Raw genomic sequence first — 13,297 nt, forward strand, 5'->3', positions numbered from 1 at the left:
TAAATCTTAAAACTTCCTGTCAAATGTGTAGAAATCAAGCTTGAATCATCGTAATTCATCAGTTATTGTTGATACACGTTTTCGTTTCGTGGGTTACCCCCAATGAACAAACATGACCGGGTTATAAACGATGTATTAGATAGAAGACTTAAATGTAAAATCGATACAACTTTGGGTTATATATAAAGCTTCTTTTGTTGAAAATAGAGTAAGGCATATTGCGCCTTAGATACATGTATTATCAAATAGATTGCTTGGAAAGATTTTGAATCAAAACTATATTCAATTCATAGACATGATCTTTTTTTTTGAACTACCAACTAAGTAACGTCGGGTACTTCGTACGCGGCCTCCATTGGCTAAAGGTAGCCCGAGCCGGTAGTCCGGACGGACGGAGCCCCTAGCGGTCCACCTATTGAGGGATTCACCGGATAAAACCCGACCCCCATGCCCACCAAATGACACGACAGCGAAGAGCCGGTAAAACCGGGTGAGATCAGGACTCGAATCCCTCATATCTCCCATATAAATTCATAGACATGATCTGAAAAAAGAAAAAAAAAAACCTCTTTTATAGACAACCGGATACAAGGTTGAAGAACTACAACCGGTTGACGTCCTCCTATGATCTCATAAAACATAAACAAAATCTAACACCATAAACAGCTATCTTTTAGTCCTATATTAATATAACCACAATTAACTTGTCCTAATTCCCATCCATCTTGCTTCCATTGTTAATCGCCCCATTAAAACTCGAAGCATGCTGCAAATCCGATAGCGAAAACGACCTCGAGCTCACACACATCCCACCAGACGAATCCGAGAATTCATTAGCATTAGCATGTACATTTCTACTGCTTCGAGGCAAGGGTGGAAGCGCACGACCCACCATTGACGCACTTTGGTTGTTTCTAGCAAGCCTTTTCGACACCCCGTTTTCGAATCCAATCAAGGCATGATGAGCGACCATGTTCTTCCGCTTTTGGCTGTAAGCGTCTTCCGGCTTAACAATATCTTGAATCGACTCTATCGACAACGCTTCATCCAGGCTTCCATACGACTTCGATTTTCCAGCATAGAACGTTGATATACCCCTACTGAAAATTAAGTATTTTAATTAAAACACCTAAATGAACTCTAATTCAATCTTTTTTATTTCACTAGTAACCGCAATCTTTTTTATTTAAAAAAAACAGAAGGCAAACTGACGACAAGTTAGCCCAAATTATTAAATGAAATTGGTATAAAGTTAGATAATTAATAATGAATGAATGAACAGTTAATAGTTATACTTGATGGGCAGAACTTGCTCCAGATCACTTAACCCGTTAAGCATTCCATTAATATTATTATTATTATTATTATTATTATTATTATTATTATTGTCTTTGCTCTGAACCTCAGTGTCGTTATCACCGGAATCACTGTTGTTGCCGATGGAAGAGGAAGAAGTGGTGTCATCCTCTTCTTTGACGGCGGGAAGAGTGGTGGTCCAAGGGTAACCGCCGGTGAACCTGCTGGTGTCCGGCAAGTTAGACACCCACATCCTGCTGTGTGGCAACTGGATCCGATTATTATTATTATGAATAATATTATTATTATTATTGTGCTCGAAAGCAACAGACATCGGATGGGTGTTTTGAGTGTCAAAATTGGGTGAATTTATATACAGATTATACACGAGAAGGAAAACCGGATGCAGAGAGAGAGAGAGATGGTGAGGTCATGAGAGAGAGAGGCCTTATCCTCTCAGCTAACTTCTCACCAGAGTCATTAATGTTAATCAAATTAGGATGATAAGCAAACAAGATTATCTATCTCTAGTTTTTAGTTTTTGTTTTATTAAAATGGAGTGGTGTGTGTCTGCGTCTGTGTCTGTGTCTGTGTCTGTGTCTGTGTCTGTGTGCTGGTGTTTCTATGGGTGTAATGTTTTTATGCTAGCTAGCGTGGTTAAAAAGGAAAAGGAAAAAAGAACATGTATGTTTATGATCAAAAGTGAAATCTTTTCTCTTTGATTTTTTTTTTTAGATTTACGTATTAATTTGTTTAACTAAATAATTTTATTTAGGAGAATGGTTTTAAGATTTACGTATTCATTTTGAACTAAATTATTGTCATTTTCCTAAGACAATATCTAAACTAGTAAGGTAAAAATTGTTGAAGCTTCAAATGTCGTAGATAAAATCATTTGAGTTTGGGAAATCATGATATAGACTAGAACTTTGGGTTAGGAGTTTGGTATATATCCAACCCTGGTTTGATCGAGAACTCCTTGACTAAATCACGTATGTAGAAAACTAGGGTAACGCAAAATTCCTCATCCTCGAACCCAAACATGACCCCTTTAGTTTTTATATACAAATTTTAATTGTATTCAAGATCCGAAATTCATATACCATAATTCCCTAATTTGTTTCCAATTCTAGATACACCGTCCTCGCTCTCATGACTCTTATTTATACCATGTCTTGCTATCACCGTCACCATTCTCAACCATTTGCTCTCTCTCTCTCTCTCTCTCTCTCTCTCTCTCTCTCTCTCTCTCTCTCTCTCTCTCTCTCTCTCTCTCTCTCTCTCTCTCGACATTTATGTCTCTTGTCGATTCATCTCTTGTCGGTTCCCTCTTTGGTAAGTGGAAACTGTATCATGTTGCTTTTTGATGGATATTATTATTATAATACGTTTAATTAAGCCTTTTTGTAGTTAGTATTGTGATTTTAATGAGTTTAGTCAAGAACTAGGCACGATCCTTGAATATGGATTGGCTATAAGGACATAAATGGTTAGTTGTTTCATCCTTGAATTTATTATATCCATATACATACATTAATCGTATCTAGGTTATTGGCTTGATTTTCGATTAGTATCCACTTGTTAGTGATTTTAGTGGAATTGGGGATTAACTTGTTGATCAAGTTAATTGTAATATAAATTTATATAAGTCGGGTATAAGGTGCACACTTATTTGATCTTACTATAAATTATCATCATATTGGTACTTAGGGAGGAAGCCCCTATTCTATAGGGGTTCCAAGGGGGCAATTCCCTTTGGCGGGGGTCTGGGGGCGTGGTGTATTGTATTTGAAATTTATTAAGTTTTCGTATGTATTTTAATGTCACAAACGAGGAGCGTGTTTTATTGTATTTGAAATTCAAATGCTTAAAATTGTTGATAACTACTATAGCAATTATAGTCTTACATACCCTAACCCTAATATCGTTACTTGATCATACGATTATCACTATGGTTTATAAAACTCTCTCAATGATCCATTACACCGCCAGTAATGCATAAATAAGAGAGTGGAAGCGATGAATTTGGGTGAGTGGTGAGGAGCAACGATAGTGGTCTGGCTGGCCAATGGTGGTCATCGAAGTGATGGGTGACAACAATTCAAAGGAGATATATGAGTGCTTATAACAATAGCATCAACAAAAACTACAATAAAATGAACATAAAATGCTTACAACTAAAAGTATTATTGCATGATAACATGTTATAACAAGTTTGGATACATCAATATGTAAATTTTGAAAGTTTGATATATCGAAAGGTAATTGAAAAACATGTACACTTTATTGCATTCTAGTATAGTTTTTCCTTTAAGGTTATTGTAGCAACCTAAAATACGAAATGTAGCTACTGATACGCATATAGGATTTATAAATAAAGTAAATTATTTAAAAATTCGCATGTAACTAATGTTATGTGAAATTTCAAGTTGAATCTTGTTTAATAATATTAGGTTTGAGAAGAAATATGCGATGTTGTGTAAAGATGAGAAGAATGCAATTTGAGGGTTCAAATAGGTCATAATGCCAATCTTAGTACATGAGATAAATGGAGGGGTTGTATGGATGATGTTAATACAGAAAAGAAAATAGAAGTATAATGTTTTGTGTTATTGAGAGAAATGAGTAGCTACTAGCTAGTTGAGAGGAGCAGAAATTTGTGAAGACAATACTCCAAAGGGATTGCTATCATCAAATGAAAATGTTTTTAAGTGGTCCATAATGAGGTGCACCTCAAGAAATTTCGCTCCAAGTGGGTCCTCTAAATATATATTTTATTTGATAATATGCCAAGATATTGTTTATGAATATGATGAAATGATTAAAAGAATGTTATGTTAAGAATTCCAATCTCTCAATAGACCAATCCACCCCTAAACATATAGGGAAAAATATAAAAAGCATGGTTCAACAATTAAGGGACTACAATAAACATAAATACAAACTGAATATGGCCTAATACATTTTTTAATACACCCCTCAGTTCAAGCGGGAGTAGAAAATACACACAAACTGTATCGGAAGTCTTCGAACATTTATCTATAAAGCACCTTTGTGAGGATATCAGTATATTGAAACACCGTTGGCACATGCAGAACTTGAATGTGTCAGATTTGGACCTTCTAGCGAACAAAGTGTATCAATTTTGGCATGCTTTGTTTGTTGCTCATGCACGAGACTCTCAGTTAGATAAACAGCTGACACGTTGTTACAATAGACAAGTGTGGCTTTACAAACAGGGACATGTAACTCCATAAGCAAACTTTGCAACCAGTTTGCCACAACCACGACTTCGATACACCTTTACACTTCGCTTCAGCACTAGACCAAGAGTTGGTGTATTGCCCTTTTGATGTCTAAAAAATTAGATCGTCACCAAGAAATTAGATGCAAAAACCAGATATGGAATAGTGAGTATTGGAGGGCCCTCCCCAATCAACATCCAGACCATTAAAGATTGATTTGGAGATTTGGTGAACTAAATCTCATTGTCAATGGTGCGCTGTATACAAATCACCAAATCCGATTTGAAAAAAATCAAGATTTTACATATGGATTAGTGTATTCAACATTCTACGAAAACTAGATTTTTGAGACATGTGATTTCCTTGTATAGGTGTTCAACTATTCATGAAGGAAAAAGAGAATTAATTGAGTTAGAGGTGCATTTTACTTAGACTGGAAAAGGTAAGTACGTAAAATGTTCTAAAACATATCCACATCAAAACAAGATCAAAACAAGATGTTATATATGCATTAATTTATTCTAAAGATTTTGAAAATGATTCTAAGTTGTTAAGTCACATTCCTTTGCAATTTGAAGAAATACATCTTATATTTGATATTTGCACTCGAATAACTAATTTAGTGAATGACACAATACTCGTGAAAAATGGTTAGAGTTATTATTTGTGGTAAGTAAGGGGCGAACCGTACCTTCAGGGACATTTAATAAACTTGGAACGATATAAAGAAGAAGATTAGTTTGGTCTCTACGCAAGGATAACATGCACAAGTCGTGAAATGGTCCAAAAAAAGTAATGGATGAACCGTTGTATTATCTAAGTTCCATTATCGGAAAAGTATAAGTAATCAAACACGTAGACAAGTTGAAATCAGTGACATATGTGCCGTTATGTGCAAAAACGGAATAAGTATCCAATAACACATCTAACTTATTAGGTCAAATATGTATATGGCTTTAATAAATTACTTATACTACACCTTATAATGTAGTAATTTAACTATATAACACCTTTTTAAATTTAAAAGATTGAAACTGACACGTATTAAATCCAAAATGGATTTTTGCACAATAATTCTCATCAAAGCAACCATAACCCAACTCTTTACTAGATGTCAATCTAGCATTGGTGTTTCAATCAATAAAGTCCCTGAAACCTAGGCATTTGCAAAGTGTATGAAACAACAATAATATAAACATTATTAATATATATAAAAGGAAAAACAACAAAAAACACTAAATGTTAGTTTGATTCATTGATGACAGATGTCATTGGAATAGTTAAGGCTTAGGGTTGATCATCTGTAACTACCTAGAATTTTAAGGTCTTAAGTTTAAAACTTAACTTAGTAAGGTTTTATTATAATGATAGGTTTCCTTATTAATGATGGTTTTTATGAGTCTGGCCCCAAAGATCAAACTCAGCATGAATAGATAATATTTCCTTTATGACAACCGCCAAAAATTAGACTAATCTGGTAATTATATTAACCGTAATCGTGTATTAATTAGTAAGGTAAATATATAGGAATAATATTTTTAGCCAAAGTATCTGATTTTAGTTAAATTTTAAAATATGGAACCCGAAAAAGTTCAATTTTGTCATGTAGCTGACACTGTACAGATTGACACCGGGTAATATCTCAAAACGGATAAATTCATAAACGTGACAAGATGACCTCGAAAAATAAAATTTATATGTTAGGATATTAGAGATAGTGTATAAACTTAATTTTAGAAGGTTCGAATCGCGAAAATTAGAAAATAAGTAACCGAAAGTCAGTAGAGGACACCGTAAGAGCCCGACATTAAGTTTATCAGAAAATTATGTTTTTAGGCAGACATTGACTGTAATCTAATTTCGCTCAAAGTCTGATAAAAATTATTAGAAACGGAAGTCGTTTGGCTAGATAAATTACGAGATACGTTAAACGTTAATACCTAGTTATTAGCACATGCCATAATTCAAATCACCTCTCCCTCTCCCTCTCCCATCTCTCTCGGCCGCCCACACACACACAACCCAACCCCACCTCCCAAACCCACCAATAAGAAGCACACATGTAAGTAGGTAATGATTGCTAGATTACTTGGAAGCTACATACTTGGACACATACACACTCTATACCATCCAACTCACTACTCTACCCCTCTCTTCCTCCCTTCATATAACCGGCCACCCCATCACCTCCCTACCATCTCACATTTTCAAATTATTACACACACAACAATTGATTAGGAGGTATTTGGTGGAGGTTTAAGCAAATTACAAGAAGTAGGAAGCCAAAGGAAGGATTATAGCCAACCCAAGGTCACATTATCACCTCCATAGGCACCAAATCCGAAACCCAAGGTAACCCACTTCAAAGATTGGTGTATATTAGTTGCTAGTTGATGTTTAAAGCTTGATTTTAATATGTTTGGTAGTGTACATGCAAGTATAATATGGAAATATGCATGTATGTATGTGACCGTGAGTTTGCATAGGAATGTGTAAGATGGGATTTGTTGATTATAGGACTTGTTATGGTTACATTTTAGCTTGTATAGATTGTCCATATGGATGTTACTTGAGTTTGTTTAACAAATGAGTTTAAGTATTGTTTTAATATTGGAAGTAAATGTGAAAATGGTCAAAAGATTGGAAATGGATTATGGGTAAAAACACCCATTAGAACCATGGGTTTTGATTTTGGTATTGGATTGAAGTTGTAAGCTTGTTAAATGGTAAAATGGTTAAAGAAGAATGATAATTTTGAAAACCCATATACTTGATTACTTGAAAAAGTTGTAAGTATTAATAATAATGGTTTTGAAAGAATCTTGGAAAAGGGTTGACAAAAGTGTAAGGATTTGACTTTGTTGGAAAGTCACTTACACATGCAAGTATTACAAAATTTGATTTTAATCATAAAGCTCATACTTGTTTTATATGGATTGAAAATGACAAACTAAGTGATTGAATGGGACATATGGAAAGGAATGAAATCTACTAGAAGTACTAGGATGCATGAAACATAATAACTTAGATAAACAAGAGTTTGTGTTAAACTTACTAATAAAGGAAACTTTGTAAATTGTACAAGATGTTTTGCAAAATGATTTGATAAGTGAACTTAATCTTGTGTGGATGATTAAAGACTTGTGGTTAGGATTACTTTAGTAAACTCTATTGTAAAGATTGTTAGTGTGATAATAGGGTTATTAAAAATTGCTACTTACTAGTAATAGAAACTTTGTTGTTAAAGAAATCAAGAATGTGTTTGTTAAAGGATAATTATGGGATGAAATAAGATGTTACTATGGATTAGTAAGATCTGGGAATTCTGGTACATAAACACCTTGTAGAGATTGAAGAAATAACATGTATATTGTATAGTTGAAAACTTAAGCTAAGGCTTGAACATGTGTAGTTAAAAATTTGTTTTATGTGCATACTTGGTGCTAGATGATCAAACATGTATATGATGATATATTATTTGTTATTATGTGTATATTTGCTGTACCAAATGGTTTGGTTTTGACATTGTGACTTAAATAGCTTGTCGGTGACTTTAACGGTCGGAAAGTTCGACTTTTAAGGTAAACCGACATGAGTTTTTGGAACTGAATTAAAACAGCTCCTAAAGTCATAATATTCTTATATTTAACATAAGTTAAAGTATAAGAAAAGTCAAGAATAGCAAAACTTAAACCAACACGGTTCGTGTCGCGAAAACCGACACGAAAACGTTAAAAATTGACATTTTTAAGAAATTGGCAACAAAATAAAAACCAAAACATTTTTATTGAAAAACCAATAAAACTTGACTAAAAACTATATAAAAAGTGTTCTAGATAATTTAAAACTAAAAGTTTCATAAAAATGACAACCGGTTCGTTTTTAAACTCAAAACCAACAAAACCGGCAAAACCGACAAAACCGATTATAATAGAGTCAAAATTTTAAATAAAATAATAACTTGAATTTTTCCAAAACACTCCAGCAACTAAAGGTAATAATTTTTATAAATTTTAATAATTAAACTAAATTATTAAATAAAACAATTATTAGTTGGTTATTACTTGTTTATATTTTTAAAGTATAGAATTATAAGATTATAAGTAGTAAAATTTATGTGTTATATGCTTGTGTGGATTTTTAGAATAAGAATATGTATATTTTAGTCAAATTTAAGATTAACGAACGTGTACTAATATAGGAACGAGCGTTTATTCGAAACCCCGAAATCAAAGGTGAGTTCTTCCTCCGAAAAGCATATTGTATATCTATATTCGTTTTTATATATATATATATATGTTTTGAAAACGCATTATACTACAAATTGTCGTTATTGTGGGATGAATCATTTTGGTTAAATAACTGTTAACCGAGTGAGGGCACAGAAATGTTGGTAGATCTATCAGGGTGACGCCCCCCACTTCCATTCGCGTTGGGTTAAAAGTGGGAATATTTCGAGTATGGTACGTTTCGAGTTATCAAACTGGTAGTCATACACGCGTTGTATTCGTAGCTAGTCTACAACTAACGCTTTTTGTGCTTAAAGGTAAAATGCGGGTTTCGTTATTGTGTGTACCGTGTTTGATCGGTCTTTAATTGGGAGTATAATGGCCGTACACCATTATATTCATGTGTTGTTTATATATAAATTGGTTATATTTATATAATAAGTTTTTCTTCTCAGGAATAACTCACCAACATTCGTGTTGACCCAAAAATTATTTAAATATGCTTTGCAGGAAAGTGAAGGTTTCGAGATGGTATGAAAACGAGAGCGTTGGGTGTTTGAACAAAAGTGATGTGTTGTAAACCGTGCATCAGCACGTGTAATAAACTCTGATGTTGTAAAATATTTCCTTATAATAAAAGATGATGCTTTTATTATTAAATGGTTATTATTGTTGACTATCGGCGTCTGTCATAACCCGACGAATTAAAGTTAAGACTTCCGCTGTGTTAAGTTAAGGTTTTCGGGGTGTGACATCCTTTACCCAAGTATTTAAGGTGGTTCGAAATATTATTGAAAAAGATGTCATTGGAATCCAGATATTTGAACTTTGATGTATATACTTTTTTTCTCTTTTTAGTGTAATGTAAAAGTTGATTAAGTTTTTAAAAGGTAGGCCTCGTATCTACTGAAGGGTACAACCTAGTATGGTTGCACACAATCTTATCCATTGTTTCCTCGTAATCCAACTATGACCATTAGTAAACCAACAACATTTTGTATTATGTTGTAATGTTGTTTTTCTTGTTAGACCTTAACATTGGTATATTTATTTTAATTTTAAGTCTTTGTTCTTCAATGTTACAGACAAAGTTATCTAACATGGAGCTATACCAAAACTTGAAATAGAATATACCAAGGCTTTGCTAGTTCTTCTAGTTGGCTTATGTTGTTTTCAAGTAGATGTCACGTCATTTATACAAAGTTACTTATTCTTTAGAACGGTATTACGCTTGAAATTGAAAATGAAGTTTATGTGCCATAGTCAAATTATATGTATTACTACTGGCCAATGAGTCTTAATTTGAAAATTCAATTTGTCAAAAAATAAATAAATAGACATCACCGTATCAGGAGCAAACATATTTGTTTTTACGCTAGAGTGAGATTGTTCGATCCTCGGTCAATGGGTTATGGTTTGAAATTTATGTGTCAATAGTCAATTTGTCAGTGTTAATTACTATATATGTCACGTCATCATTGCTAGATGATATCAATTGTCTGGTAAAGCGGGAGTATACTTGACAATGAAAATGAAGTTTTAGTCTCAATAGTCAAATTATTAGTATGTATTGCTACCCGTCAATAATTCATAACTTGGGAATCCCATTGTAAAAAAATAATAAAATAATAACAAAAAAACTTTCCAAATAAATGCCATGTCATTGAGGCACACCGAACTACTCTTTCATATCAAGAGATTGTTCTCGGTCAATGGGGCTATGGTTTTAAATTCATGAGCGTTAATGGTTAAATTGTTAGTATGAATTACCGTCAGTGATCTACCCTTGGTGTTTTTATTAGATAAAATAATAAGGGTCAAGCTAAACGTACTCACTCCCTTTCTAACCATACAACAACCCCCCCTCCCCCCCCCCCCCCCCCCAACTTTTATTTCCTCTTAACATTTGTTATTGATATTTTATTTCCTCTTATTTTATTTTATACTTATCTCAAAATATCAAATAAAAAACCATTAAGTTTTTTTTTTCTTTTACAGTCTTTTTATATATTTTTATTATTGATTTATTATTTTATTTCTTTAAAATCTTATTAAAAGTTTGTTTATTTTTTTTACATGTATTAAAAAGTTTTGTATACTCTCTAGATATTTTTTTTATAAATTGTATTCAAAACAATTTGATTTTTTTTGTTAGGTTCGGATACATGAGATTAATATTACCTGGGAATATAGCCAAATTTGTTTAACAAGTTGTATGTTACTTCACCCTTTTATTTAAAAAAAACAATATGATTTTTTGTAAAAAAATGTAGACAATCTCTTAACTTTAAAAAAAATCCCAAAAAGATTAAAAAAGAGTATAGAAAAAAAAACATTTTTAAATAGGAAAAGAAAAAACGTTTTTCTAAGTAAGAAAAAAAATGTTTTTATTTTTTTAAATGCTTTTAAATATATATAAAAAGATAAATAGACAAAAATTGTTAAAGAAAAATAGAAAACAAATGTTTTTATAGAAATAATAATGATAATAAATGATAACAAAATGATAAAAGAAACAACTAAAATGTCTTAATCGTATTAATATAAAACCAAACCTGAGGGAGGAGTATGTTTAGTAAAAATGGATGAGAGAATGGTACATTTAGCAGTATCCAATAATAATTTAAAAACCGAAAGTCAGTAGTTAAGTGATTAATCTTTGATGATAAATAAAAGGGCAATTTCATAGAATAGTAACCAAGTTTCAAAATTATTCCAATTAGGTCACTCAACTTTAAAAGGTGTTCAAATTAGGTCACTCAACTTTCATATTTTATTAAATTAAAGGTTTTAACATGTTTTTAACGTTTTTCTTTTTTGTTTCACATAAGAGTTCTTTTTATCTTTTTTTTATGTTGACGTTGAGTGGCGACATGGATCTTATTTTTTATTTTTGAATTTTAATATAATTAATGTTTTTTAATTTTTTAAAAATATAACTACATATATTGCAAATTCCGACCCCCACATCTTATCCTCAATTTCTTTCTTAACGCTCAAAAAAATCGATGAGACTCGATTTGAAGATTTAGTGACCCGATTTGAGAAAAATATGTATGAGTGACCTAATTAAAACACTTTTAAAAATTGGTTACTATTCTAAGAGATATTCCTTAAATATAAAAGTATCAAAAAGGAAAAAACAGTTGGAAAATACACATTTGTTAAGTCTCCAACGCCGTTAAAAAATAAACAAAAGAAAAGTTTGTTCCGTTAAGTAACGGAGAATTCGTGCCGATGATTTGGTTGTGTAGTTGGGATATAATATAATGAGGCCTAGGACAGGTGATGATAGTCAATTAATGGGGTTGACGTGGAAGGTGAGTAATGAGGTGGCAGAGAAGCCAGGTTCCACGTAGGAAAGGAATAATGGTATAAAAACGTGATGACGGTGGGACCACATCGGTTTAGTCATCCTAGTATTGAATCACGGAAGCGGTTTTGCTTTCTACTAATTTCGACGATTATTGTTACCTGCTCACATGGCCTCTTACCTTCTTTTCTTTTCTTTTTTTTTTTTAAGAATAATATGAACTATTGACGGGTTGCTAGTTCACCTGATTATCTTTATTGTCAGAGTAATGAAGATCGTCTGTAGAAGCCAATTATAGGTGAGAACATTCTCTCACTCAACCGAAAACCCTTATATATTTTTTAATAAAAAATGAGACTCACAGTTTTTAAATTGAAGTATTTTGATAACTTATCATAACCACTTGAGCTAAGTATTATTGGTGCATGACCCTTTACCTAATTTTGATTCTAAGGCCATGAGTAATGGTTAATACTTCTAAAAAGAGCATTTTCCGACACATCATAATCACCTTTTTAATAAAAAATGTGTGTAAGACAATGTGTAGTGGGCGTGGGTTAGGGCGACATTTGGGCACGAACACTCCCCCCCTCCCCGGCGATAAGTGGGCGAAAAGGGGCGGGGGCAGGGTTTATTTGTCGCAGAATTGTTTAAAAAATAATATTATTATATTAAAATGACTGTTGCAACGGTCAAATGTAAAAAAAATAATAATTAATTAAACAATATATATATATATAAACACCCTTCTTCTCCATTTTATATCCATTTTATACACAATTCATACCCAAATTCTTACAAAAAATTAGCAAAATGAATCCTAGGAACAACCCGAACCAACCGAACTATATATATATATATATATATATATATATATATATATATATATATATATATATATAAACATGCACCCTTCTTCTCCATTTTATACACAATTCATACCTAAATTCTTAAAAAAAATTAGCAAAATGAATCATAGGAACAACCCGTACCAACCGAACTACCAATTCTCTGCTTTCGGTCAAACGGATATTAGTATGTTTTTTAGTTATGTTTTTTTTTTATTTTTTTCTTTAGTTATGTTTTTTTATATTTTTAGTTATGTTTTTTTATATTTCTTTTAAATTTTAATGCATATTTATAAAAATGATTTTTATTTGTTTAGTTTAACTATAAAATGAAAATAATTAAAAATAGATACCGTGGGCCCAATT

General features: G+C 32.2%; 1 protein-coding gene and 1 non-coding gene across 2 annotated transcripts; one reads left to right on the forward strand and one right to left on the reverse strand.

The window, feature by feature from the left end:
* Positions 1 to 709: 709 nt before the first annotated feature.
* On the reverse strand, positions 710 to 1,630 carry LOC143614337 (uncharacterized). The gene is made up of 2 exons (XM_077087808.1): positions 1,296 to 1,630; positions 710 to 1,100 (listed from the first exon to the last, which is right to left on the reverse strand). Exons 1-2 carry the CDS (start codon positions 1,628 to 1,630, stop codon positions 710 to 712), a joined length of 726 nt encoding a protein of 241 aa, XP_076943923.1.
* Positions 1,631 to 5,228: 3,598 nt separating this feature from the next.
* LOC143614340 (U6 spliceosomal RNA) lies at positions 5,229 to 5,334 on the forward strand. The gene has a single exon (XR_013150275.1). It is a non-coding gene; the product is annotated as a U6 spliceosomal RNA (small nuclear RNA).
* Positions 5,335 to 13,297: the final 7,963 nt, after the last annotated feature.

Source organism: Bidens hawaiensis, unplaced genomic scaffold, assembly GCF_021521415.1.
Source record: "Bidens hawaiensis isolate Kalapana, Puna unplaced genomic scaffold, B.hawaiensis_p1.1 tig00039687_1, whole genome shotgun sequence".
NCBI lineage: Eukaryota > Viridiplantae > Streptophyta > Magnoliopsida > Asterales > Asteraceae > Bidens > Bidens hawaiensis.

Excerpts from the sequence above, each read along its gene's own strand:
- LOC143614337 (XM_077087808.1), bottom strand. The coding sequence starts at position 1,630 with ATGTCTGTTGCTTTCGAGCACAATAATAATAATAATATTATTCATAAT. Across the intron at positions 1,101-1,295 it reads GAGCAAGTTCTGCCCATCAA|TAGGGGTATATCAACGTTCT; the intron begins GTATAACTATTA and ends CTTAATTTTCAG.